The 13286-nt window shown below is 36.6% G+C and overlaps 1 protein-coding gene across 2 annotated transcripts in view; it reads right to left on the bottom strand.

The window, feature by feature from the left end:
• The window catches only part of LOC307157107 (uncharacterized protein), a 37020-nt gene that overhangs the window by 19079 nt on the left and 4655 nt on the right, over nt 1–13286 (bottom strand). For both annotated transcript variants that reach the window (XR_013820868.1, XM_079868871.1), the window contains exon 2: nt 7986–8137. Coding sequence is in view for 1 of the 2 variants with exons in the window: in XM_079868871.1 (XP_079724997.1) it covers nt 7986–8070 (85 nt within the window). In the remaining variant the exon portion in view is untranslated. The remainder of the gene's footprint in view (nt 1–7985; nt 8138–13286) is intronic.

Here is a 13286-nt window from a genome sequence, read left to right as displayed (position 1 = left end):
CTCTTGACACTTATTGTACAGACCTCTCTCTTGACATCACTTTGTTTACCATGGATTACATTTACTATATAGAAAACTTTTAATAATGATACATTCAGGCATTAAATACATAATTTGAAAGTTCTAAGGGTTTAGTCAATTTATGTTGTCTGTTTTACGATATAGATGCCCCAGCAACAGTAATACTGTAATTTGTGTCAGGAGTGCAAATGACAACATGCAAAATCAAAATGGTACTTCATACCTTTGTTATGAAATAGCAGGATGAATCCAATCAGTCACACTTGGGAAAAATGTCCATGACAAGCGTCCATTGAAAAACATCCAACAGCACTTTGTCCAAAAGCGTTAAATTCATAAAATATTGATATATTTTCCATTGTTACGTCAGATTTCGCCTGAACGATCTGCTCTCCATCATCAGTCTTCAAGACATTATGCAATCTGAGGACCGTTTATGTTGTAAAACTGTATACGATCGTATACATTAGACTCTCACAAACAAAAGAGCTCACTTTCAAAGTTTATTTTTCAAAATAGGGTGGTCGAATTATTTAAAACATCCAAGCAGCGCCGTCGGATTTTGTGACGTTTTGAGAGGCATTTGGTTACATGCCGAATGAGAGAGGTAGCCAGATCCCATAAAATATAATTAAGCCATATGTCAGTTTATTCTTTTTTGCGATTTTCCACAAATTAAACAATAACCTATTCCATAAATTAGCCTGTTCCTCTGGACATGGAATCTCGTGTCTTTTTCCCAAATCGTCACTCACGTTTCCTTTCGGAAGGATACTTTCTTTTGTTCACTTTTAATCCCTGTATTCACATCCTTTACTATGGCAAAGGAGAAAAACGCCATCTCGTTAGTTTCAATCTTTATCTCACGTCCAGTTAAATTTTTACACAGTTTGTGCTTGTTGGACAGGGTATAAGGCAGGTCATTTTTTTGTATATAAGTTTTGTTTTTTTCAGCAGTACAGCATCAGCTAGCTATTCATATCTTGCTTGTGTGGAAGCTAAAATTCACTATTCTGACCTTTTACAATCAGTGTTCATTGCTTTGGAACATTGGAAGAAAACAGAGATATTAGACAAGAGGGTGGTTCTGTTCTACTCGTGTCCCACAGCCATATAAAATTGCAGAGCGTGATATATGATGAAACATTTGTCTTTGTGGGGAAATATAATTAAACTTGGCTTACTTCCAAAATGTAATGTAATTTCTATTGCTTTCCATGTTCATGACTTTGCCCATTGTTTTTTAGTTATTTTAATGCACTCTTAAAGTTTGAATCAAATTAAAAGCTTAATTTCAGCAACACTGTTATGTAACACTGTTGGTGGTTGGTCTTTTAACAAGGGGGCCACATACCGAAAAAGTTTGAGAACCATTGATCTAGTGCATCTATGTAAACACAAAAAGCAGCACAAGTGAGTGAATTCATATGCCTGTGATATTCTATTCAAAATATCAAACATTACAGGTTGATTATTTTGCACTCCTGACATAAATTAAGAAATTAATGTCACTGCAACCCAGTTTTATCATAAACAGTGGTCAAATATCGAAGCTGGAGTCTTTAATCTTTCTCATGATACGAACAAGAAAGAGTGATTTTTTAAGTGCAGTGAATGTTGAACAACAATAATCTGGGGCCATCTGCGATCTTTGAACAAAGGGGTTAAGATGCTTTAGGGTCGATTGGATCACAAGTAGACGAGGAAGACACATACTTGTTTTACACCTGGTGTCTTAATGCATCTCTTTTGTCCACTTTCAACCACTTCTGTCGGAATTTCTTCTAGGGGAGGATCTATGTATGTTTTTTTTTCAGATCTTTCGATCTAATGGACAAAATAAGTTTGCGCAATTTACATATGAACATGCCAAGAGACGACGGAAAAACATACAGAGAGCATCGATCCTGCTCTGATAGCCACAAGACCACGGCAAATGCTGTGACTGCGTGTTAGAAATCCGGAATTGTACGAGAACATTGTGCTTGGTTTGTTTGTTGGGTCCTCAGACGTCGAAGTTTAAATCTTGTCTGGTTAGCCCGTTTCCCACAATGTTTACGCATTAGGTCAGTAGGAGGAGAGAAGGAGAAAAAATTCACCTTATATGCTGCTAAGACACCCCAGAGATGGGTCAAGTATAGATCCTTCATTGTTTAAAGTAAAAAATGATCATACTTTATGATGTTAGTTTTAATAAATAAATAAAAAAATTAAATCAAGGAAATTTATCTGGCATTTCTTTCTTTTTGCTGTATCGAAAACGTACCGAACCGTGATGCCACTGTGTCGTATCGAACTTAAGCGTGAATTTTGTGAACCGTTACACCCCTAATGTATATATTTAAGAACAATGTGTTATTTATATATAAATAATATAAATTACATATAAATATATACAGTATATACATGCAAATATTTCTTAAATACATGCATGTGTGTGTATTTATATACAAAATAATTATACACAGTACACACACATTTATTATGTAAACACAAACTTTTATTTTGGATGCGATTAATCGCGATTAATCTTTTCACAGCCCTAATATATATATATATATATATATATGTATATGTATGTATATATATATATATATATATATATATATATATATATATATGTATATGTATATGTATATGTATATATATATATATATATATACACACACACACACACACACACAGAACAAAATTATAAACGCAACACTTGTTTTTTCCCCCATTTTTCATGAGCTGAACTCAAAGATCTAAGACTATTTCTATGTACACAAAAGGCCTATTTCTCTCAAATATTGTTTATAAATCTGTCTGAGACTGTTTCTGACAGTTTGTGCAGAAATTCTTTGGTTATGCAAACCGATTGTTGCAACAGCTGTCTGGGTAGCTGGCCTCAGATGATCTTGGAGGTGAAGATGCTGGATGTGGAGGTCCTGGGCTGGTGTGGTTACACGTGGTCTGCGGTTGTGAGGCCGGTTGGATGTACTGCCAAATTCTCTGAAACACCTTTGGAGACGGCTTATGGTAGAGAAATGAACATTCAATTCACGGGCAGCTGGTACACGGCACGACTGTCCTGCACGGATTTTATCCCGAGCCGGCGGCAATCACGTGAGCTTTCGCGCTAAACAGTACCGGAGCTTTCAATGTTGCAGGCAACTATATCTTCAGATAGAAAAATGACAGAAATATGTGTGCAAATGATTTGAGTTGAAAAGCAGAGAACAGTAGAACAGCCAATCCTTTCAACAAAAAAAACTTGAGTGAGAGAGAGAGAGAAGAGTGAGTGAGTTTGAGTGTGTGTGTGTGCGTGCGTGACAGTGTATGCACACGCTGTGTGGTTGCTGCCACTGAGGTATAGCGGTTGTGTATGATTTGGCAATAGGGGACAGCATATACGCTGGTGAAAATCGGGCTGACTCCCCGAATTTTTTAAAACATGTTTAAAAATTATCGGGAGGTCAAGAGGTCACAGATTATCACCGATTTCCATGCGATCATCTGCGAGCTCGTAAAACAGCAAAAATCGCACCGTGTACGCCCGCCTTAATACAGTTTCAGACAGATTTGTGAACAATATTTGAGAGAAATAGGCCTTTTGTGTAGAAAAAGTCTTAGATCTTTGAGTTCAGCTCATGAAAAATGGGGGCAAAAACAAAAGTGTTGCGTTTATATTAGTGCTGTCAATCGATAAAAAAAATTTACTCGATTAATACAATTTTTTTCTGATTAATCGCAATTAAAAACACTTACGTTTTTATAGGTTTATATTAAGTTTATATATTTTATAATGTAATAATTTCACATTTAATCTCCAAATTAATGTAGAGAAAACAAAGACTTTTACATTTATGGCATCTTTTTATGAATGAAGGCCAGTATCACTGATACTAATTTGTTATTGCTGGAGTACCCGAAGCTTGTGTAAAGGATCGACGGGAAAAGCAGCTCATTTGCATTTAAAGGGACACACAAAAACGGCACGTTTTTGCTCACACCCAAAAAGTGGCAAATTTGACAAACTATAATAAATGATCTGGGTGGTATTTTGAGCTGAAATATGACAGACACATTCTAGGGACACCAACGATTTATATTACATCTTGTGAAAAGGGGCATAATATGTCACCTTTAATTAATTTATTTTATGAATGAACGCCAATATTACTGATATTAATACAGGTACTGATGTCTCAATGAAATAGATTTTCACCCCACAATTTAAATGTTAATTATATCCTTTCCTATTTAGCCTCAACAGCACAACGTTACTGTCAGTACATTATATTATTATTCACTAATCTAAACTTATACTAAATGAATGCAGAATAATTCTCGCGTTTTGGTGATTCCCAAGTTATTTTTTGTTATTGACGTTTTAATCAGGCTAATTGTCCTGTCGGCAAGTAAAATTCACTTTTACTTGGCCCGGACAAGCATTAAAGGTTGTATCAGCGATTTCAGGCCCAAACATAAATGATCACATTCATCTAATCTTTCCTAACGATCCGCTAGCTGCCCGCCCCATAAGCAGGTCATCAAAAAAACGCATCTCTGTAGGCAGCCTAGGCTCTGAGATCTGCACACAAAAACAATTGGTTTCACCACCACTCAAAACCAAAATAAATAGTGTTGGGCCTTTTTTGGGCCTGAAATCGCTGATACAACCTTTAATGTCGAGCCCTGCTTACGCCTACGTTTTCCCCCACTCTACCCAATTGTAGACAGAAATGGAAGATTATAATAAACATTCTGAAAAAAACATGGAACATTAAAAAAAAATTCATAGTGTATTCCGATTATTCCTCTGGCAGTATAACTTTAGCTCTTCATTTAGATTTCACTACTGATTTAAACTGGTATCGCTGACAATGACCTCATTCAGATAATGTTGCACAATTAAAATGAAAGAAAACGAACAGATACGTTGCGCTGTAAACATAGCGCTGTTGAAACAGTCTATACATTTAAAAAAAAAAAAATGTTTTATACAAGTGCACTGATTGGAGAGGCTTGTGTTGTTCAATAAATGTTTAATTTAAGCAATTTTCTGTATCATTTCTTATTAACTGTTAGATTTTATGAGATGGAGGGGAAAAAAGGAAAATCGGCCAAACAAATCAGCATCATAAATTGGCCATCGACTGCCTTGATTTCTAAATATCGGCACCGGCTAGAGAAAAACCCATATTGGTTGACCTCTAGATAGAACTTTAGTAATTAGAACAAAAACTTGATAAGCATGTATGAATGCATATTTGTCATTTAAACTGAACTTAAACTAAACTGGTGCTTAAGATATTGTTGGTCATTCTATTATGAATCTAATAGTAATCATTATTAAAAGATACTTACCAATACTACCATACTACCAATAACAATATACAGCACACTAAGGATTGATAAGCTGCTGGGTTTTTGAATATTAATCACGTTGTCAGCATTCGCTCAAACTGATTAGTTGAAATCAAAACTGGGATGAGCTCCAGCCAATGAGATTGTCGTTTTGTGCATTAGTTCCCCCCACTCCTGGAGAAACCTGCATATTTTCTGCTTGTACTTAAAAGCAGAATGATCTCAAATTAACTTATTTTGACAGGAAAATCCAACAAAGAATATCATTAACATGTAGCGTGCTGATTCTGTGTGGTATGCATCTTGCTCTCTCTCTTTGCATGTGTGTGAGAGAAACAGCGCTCTCAACAAAGCGACAGCGAGTCGTGCGCCTTCACACTAGACTTTATGGTACATCAAATACCCTGCGCATCCATTGAGCTGAATTGAAATAGTACAGATCGCATGACGGAGAGTGAAACCCTGAAGCGCTCAGTCAGAGTTCTGTGAGTGAAAATATGTCTATGCTGAACTTATACTTGGCACCTAACACACACACTGGCGAGTAAAATCTAACAATTTATTAGACAATGGGTAATGATAGACATTGTTTAGTCGCCCAGAGTGAAGATTTAGTCGCATATGCGAGCGATTTACTTGCATTGTAGACGGTTGCCTTAGATATCGAAAGAACTCTTCGTTTATTGCTTGTAATGTTTCTTTGTTCCTCTTTATTATTTACTTGCTTGTATGTCATTTTTGCTTGCATGTTTTGAAGCTATACTGTTAGCTGAAAATTCTTACACAATTTGATTAAAACTTAATTCAGGCATGTGATTGGCTAAGGACAAAAAAGCAGGAAAATATACTGAGAGATATACCCCCCCCCCCCCCAAGAGAGAGGTTATCGAAGCCCTCGCCCCGCGGCAAATATCCAGATACTTACATAATTGTAAGTTGTATAAATCTGCAGCAAAAAGTAATTCTTGAAAAAATCTGCACAGTAATTTGATCTAATCTAAACATGTTAATAAAAATAAATTACTATTAGTACTCTAATAAAATTCAATCAGGCAATCATACATTTCACAATTTTATATTTATATATGAATGTCAAGAATTCAGAAGTGTGTATATTTATATAGCCTGCACTACACTACACAGAAATAACATACAATTAAATTATGCTTATTTTAAATGTATTGTGCAGGCTAGGTATACAAAAATATAGGCTTTTAATAATATTTCAGTGAGCAAAACTATGAAAATATGAAACGCTTCAAAACAGAGCGCACAAAGCGCGTATGCGCATCGCGGGCGCAGAATGATGTGCTCAAAGCAACATGGAATCACAGTGTTCAGCGCTGCGCTGCACAAGTGCGCATTTAAAAGTTCACGGCACAAAGCGAAGAAATCATGTCGAGCGCACAAATCCTAGTGTCTATCTGTCCAGCAGTTTATTGATCATTTGTTTCTTCACAGTTTTAAATTACAGTTATTGTGAGTTTGATGCCGCTTTAGTCCTTGTGATGTGTGATCTAACAGGCACACGGTAGCGAGTCGTTTAAAAACAGCAACAAACTTCAACAAAATAAAGTCATTTTATGCAAATCCACAGCCTTTTCTATACAGATCAAGCATTATAATGTGAATATCATATTGGAGAGAGTTTTACCGTGTTTGTATGCTGCTGTAACCGGACGAGGCGCGCGCGCTGTTTGAATACCGAATGGAGAATGATTGACAGCCGCAGAGGAGGGAAAACGAGTTTTCGTAAACTTTAATGATGTAAATAGACTTCTGTCCCTCACATTAAGCTATGAAATAGGCTTCAGATGAATTTGTCACCAAAACTGACGTGAAAAAAGCGGGAGGCGCCGAAAAGCGCGCTGTTTGCATCCCTGTAAAAATGCATCTCTTTGCCATCTGTAAGCATGGTGACGTGCCGCCCGGTGTGGCCCTGTTGCGCGGGGACGGCGATTGTGGTTCCGTCCCAGGTTACCATGGTGACGGCTGTGAGAACCCCCCCCCCCCCCCGTTTTTTTTTTTTTTTTTTTTTTACAGATCTGCATGATTCACGTAGGTCACATTTTCAGGTCGGAAAATCCGGAATTCCGGATTAATCCGGAAAAATCACATCCCTGTTAATTAAATTATCTTAAAAAGTAGGCCCATTTATAATTAGACAAGTAATTAAATTGTCACTAAAATTATCATGTACAAATAATTGTTATTTAAAAAAATGTTTTACAAATAAATGTAAGATTTAAAGTCGGTAACCTAATTAATAATAAAAAATATGTAGATCAAGAATCGTTTTGGAATCAGATCATGACTCACTGAATCAAATCGGATCGTGAGGTTATTAAAGAAAGATTCACCCTAACGTCACAGTCAGAAAACAAATCCTGAATAGAAAAAAAGATGTATCAATAATCATTTTATCATCGCACCCTTCTGAGTCGTAATCGAATCCTGAAGTGCCAAGAGATTCCCACCCCTACTGCCCAAGAGCGACCCACTACACGTCAAATAAAACTGCTTTAAATAGGACATTCTTTGAAAAATATCATTCATTTCTGTAGACATCGAGATTTTAAATTACTGAGTTCAGTTTTGAGTATGAAACCAACCTATTTGTTCCTCAGTATCTTCTTGTTTCAAACTGAATACTTCTTCAATCTTCATTTCTTCACTCTCCTCTTTAATCAACGCCATCTTGTGTCACATGGATCTCTGGGAGATGCTTCACCGGGAGTCTTTCTGTGTGTTTGGACACTCTGTCCTGTTAAAGATAATAGAATAATGAGGATAATTAACAAAGAAAAATTAATCCGAACTAAATCTCTAGGTGCGTCTCAATCAGCTCTAGTTCAATGCACTGGTAAGGGAGTGTCAGAGTGAGAGTTAAAGGGTAAGCAATTTTTTCAATAAACACTTATTTGTTGTTCTGGTTGAAACTCTCTTCACATCCTAATAGCAATCAATACATTTTGATTGTGTAAATTTTAAAACATGTACATCTTCAGACAAGCTGAGCCATATCGCATTAATTATCGCAGGCGATACATCCACGATAATTAATGCGATATGGCTCAGCTTGTCAGTTAACTACGGCTCTGTGTAGTAAATGCTGCTCCATTTGAAGGCAGGTGATGGCGATTTACTACTAATCAAGGAACCAGTTTTACTGACGAGACGCGCATAACAATGTCATTCGATATATCGCCCAGCCCTATTTCTACATTCTTAATCAAACATTTGCCCAGAAGTTCTAAATAAAGGCAGAAAAATAATCACATATGAATGAGTACATTTTTGAGTATATGGGCCATTCTACAGAATTGGTGCAAACTGCTGTCCCTCATCCAAAAAACACATTTGAAAAGCATTTAATTATTAAAATCTTAGATGTTTACTAAGATCCTTCAATTATCTATTGAAACCCACAATAATATTTAAGATATCAGTAAGCTTTATATATATAAAATCATAATTTATGGGCTACTTTCAATTAGGAGGTGGCTGTCCCAAACCCTAACCCCTAAATTTCAACTTGTGAAAATGATATTGAATAATTTTTTGCAAATTTTTCCATTCTTGTTTTAAAAAAAATATTTTTGTTTTTTTTAAAAAAATGAAGTTAAAAAAAATATTTATTTTATATTTTATTTTTAAATCATGAAACTTTATCTAAAAAAACATGTCCCGCATTTTCATGTCACTACCAAAACAGTGAATGTTGTAGTCCATTGGCTGAGACTGATTTTAACCACACTCCTACATTTTTGATCAGGAAATATTCCTGTGTCCCTCTCTCTCATGTGCTATATGGTGAGTAGATTGATCCCATCATTTTGAGGTAAATGTGTTCTAAAGTCTAAAAATCTGTGTGTAACTTTAAGGAATGTCACTACCAAACTCATTTTTTCTGCTATTGAGTATTTTTTTTGGGATGTTATTCCATAAAATTTAGTTGTTATATGTGTTCAACTGTTCTGACCAGTGATGGCTAACCATGTGCTGATTAGCATCTTCGAGCTAGGCTCAAAAGTTATCTAAAATTGTCACTACCAAAACAGTCACAACCGAAACATTTTCTTGAAGTTTCGGTTGTGACATTGTTTTGGTAGTGACAAAAGGGAACACATAATCCTTTATTTGGAGGAATAAACTACATTTTAGTACAGTTATGCAAATAATTACTACTGTAGTATGTTTTAGTAGTGTTTTAGTATGCAATATTCTGTTAAAATTCTGTAATGTGATGAGGTTACAATTACTTAAGGTTGCAGTCCATGATACTAGCTTAGGTGTAAGGTTGTTGTCAGTAATGTTAATTTCTATGATTAACTTGGCAAGGAGAATGACATAAAACACCAACATGCCTAAAAAAAATAGAAAAACTACAACAGAGAGACAGAGAGAATACAAACAAAGGTTGAGGGAAGACCCAGTGAAGTACGAGGAATACTTAAGGAAAGAAAATGAAAGAAATAAGAAACGAAGGGAAGAAGGAAAGTTGAAGAGTATCAGTGAATTATCTGACAGGGAGCAAAGACATGTCAGAAAAGCATGGAGGAAAAGACAGAAAAGACACAGGATGATGGTGAAAAGACAAAAAGAGATGGAGACATTTTGCAGGGCTTCCACACCACCTAGCACTTCCAGTGAGGGTGATCAGACACCAGTACACACACACACACACACACACACACACACACACACACACACACACACAGTTCAGTGGTTCTGGAGATTTATCTGAATGAGGAAAATTATTCTGAAATTAATGTATTATGTAAACACACACACACACACACACACACACACACACACACACACACACAGAGTTCAGTGGTTCTGGAGATTTATCTGAATGACTCATAAACAAAATGTTGAAAATGTGAAAATAAAACAAAGTGGTTCTGAGTCTACATTGTAAGTTGTTGTTTTTTTAGGAAGAAAAATCTATGAGCATACCTCTTCTCACTTGCACCTCAAGACCAAAGTATAGAATAGCTCGAGGTGTTCTTATAAGATATTTACTGTCAGATGTGTGTCTGCTATATGTACTGACTGCATATGTGCATCATAGTTATTTATTTATATTAACATAAAATGTGGACAGTCTGATTCAGCCATGGCAAACTAATTATTGTGGTCACTACCAAAACATTACTGTCACTACCAAAAATGTGCAGTCACTACCGTAACATGGGATGTTTTGTCAAAAATAAAGTATATTGAATTATCAACTAAGATGTTATGATAGTGTTTGGTTCAATGCATATTAATACTAATGAATCCTTAACTTTGAAATCAGTACGATAAACTTTATGCCTTCTACAAAGAAAGATTGGGTTCAAAATACAACAAATCTCATAAATCACACTTAAAATATTATTAAAATTATAATCTTTATTGATTTAACCAGTAAAAATATTTTTTAAAAATAGAAAAAATATATATTTATAAGGTAGATGTAAACAAAATCTTAATAGGTCATTATAAGCCTTCTTAATAAATTATTTAATATTGTGTTTCGGTAGTGACAAATTTGGGGAGAAGGAAAATATTCCAGCATTTTCTGAAAATACAATATGAGAATTAACTGCACAATTACTAGAAAAGCATACCTTGGATATTATACAATTTGCATACATGCAAAATTTGTGGGAAAAAACAAAAAAATTTCAAGATGTTTCCAACTCTGACTTTGCACCAATTCTGTAGAATGGCCCATATACTTAATATATAGGCTACTCAATATATATATATATATATATATATATATATATATATATATATATATATCAACTATTCTTTTAGTTTATATATACTAAAAGTATTTTCCATGTGATAAATTTATATAAACTATTAATTGATTGAATTTAAAGAAAATGTACTATATCGTGATATATATCGTTATCGGGATATGAGATGACTTATTTCGTGATATGAGATTTTGGTCATATCGCCCAGCCCTAATTGCTAGCATCTCTGAAATTGCCTACCCTGCCTTTAATAGACTTAAATTACCTGTTTAGCCAAAAAATAAAAAATAACACTAGAACACAAATTATACAAATTTAGGGCTGTGTATCGATACAGGTGTCCCAATTCAATTAGATTCACAAGATTACAATTTGATTCAATTCTCGATTTGACTCAATGAATTCAATTATGAATTTTTTTCTGGCCCCACCACAAAAAAAGCAATAAATGAATAAAATACACTGCTCAAAAAAATAAAGGGAACACTTTTTAATCAGAGAATAGCATCAAGTCAGTTAAACTCCTGGGATATTGATCTGGTCAGTTAAGTAACAGAGTGGGTTGGTAATCAGTTTCAGCTGCTTTAGTGTTAATGAAATTAACAGCAGGTGCACTAGATGGGCAACAGTGAGACAACCCCCAAAACAGGAATGGTTTTACAGGTGGAGGCCACTGACATTTTTTCCCTACTCATCTTTTTGGACTGTTTTTCACCAGTTTTGCATTTGGCTACGGTCAGTGTCACTACTGGTAGCATGAGGCGATACCTGGACCCTACAGAGGTTGCGCAGGCAGTCCAGCTCCTTCAGGATGGCTCATCAATACGTGCCATTGTCAGAAGGTTTGCTGTGTCTCCCAGCACAGTCTCAAGAGCATGGAGGAGATTCCAGGAAGACAGACAGCTACTCTAGGAGAGCTGGACAGGGCCGTAGAAGGTCCTTAACCCATCAGCAGGACCGGTATCTGCTCCTTTGTGCGAGGAGGAACATGATGAGCACTGCCAGAGCCCTACAAAATGACCTCCAGCAGGCCACTGGTGTGAATGTCTCTGACCAAACAATCAGAAACAGACTTCATGAGGGTGGCCTGAGGGCCCGACGTCCTCTAGTGGGCCCTGTGCTCACTGCCCAGCACCAGGGAGCTCGATTGGCATTTCCCATTGAACACCAGAATTGGCAGGTCCGCCACTGGTGCCCTGTGGTTTTCACAAATGAGAGCAGGTTCACCCTGAGCACGTGACAGACAGGAAAGGGTCTGGAGAAGCCGTGGAGAATGTTATGCTGCCTGTAACATCGTTCAGCATGACCGGTTTGGTGGTGGGTCAGTGATGGTCTGGGGAGGCATATCCATGGAGGGACGCACAGACCTCTGCAGGCTAGACAATGGCACCCTGACTGCCATTAGGTATCGGGATGAAATCCTTGGATCCATTGTCAGACCCTATGCTGGTGCAGTGGGTCCTGGGTTCCTCCTGGTGCACAACAATGCCCGGCCTCATGTGGCGAGAGCATGCAGGCAGTTCCTGGAGGATGAAGGAATGATACCATTGAAGGGCCACCACGCTCACCTGACCTACATCCAATAGAACACCTCTGGGACATTGTGTTTCGGTCCATCTGACATCACCTGGTTGCACCTCAGACTGTCCAGGAGCTCAGTGATGCGCTGGTCCAGATCTGGGAGGAAATACCCCAGGACACCATCCGTCGTCTCATTAGGAGCATGCCCCGACGTTGTCAGGCATGCATACAAGCACGTGGGGGCCATACAAACTACTGAGTACCATTTTGAGTTGCTGCAATGAAATTTCAGCAAAATTGACAAGCCTGCTGCATCATTTTTTCACTTAGATTTCCGGGGTGTCTTTGAATTCAATCCTCTGTAGGTTGATCATTTTCATTTCCATCAAACGATGTGGCATCCTTTCGTTCATAACACATTACCCAGTCCATATTAGTATAGATATCCAGCATGATATTTTTCCCCATTGAGATCTGATGTGTTTTCAAAGTGTTCCTTTAATTTTTTTGAGCAGTGTAGTTATTGTTTTTGTTGTTGTTGTTTTTGACCCATGTAATAAGGTTACGACACCCACAATTATATAGATACCAGTGAAATTGAACAATTCTCAATTCCAATTTTGATACCATAATATA

The sequence above is a fragment of the Squalius cephalus genome (genome assembly GCF_949319135.1).
Source record: "Squalius cephalus genome assembly, chromosome: 4".
Taxonomy (NCBI): domain Eukaryota; kingdom Metazoa; phylum Chordata; class Actinopteri; order Cypriniformes; family Leuciscidae; genus Squalius; species Squalius cephalus.
This window is presented reverse-complemented; position numbering and strand designations above follow the sequence as displayed.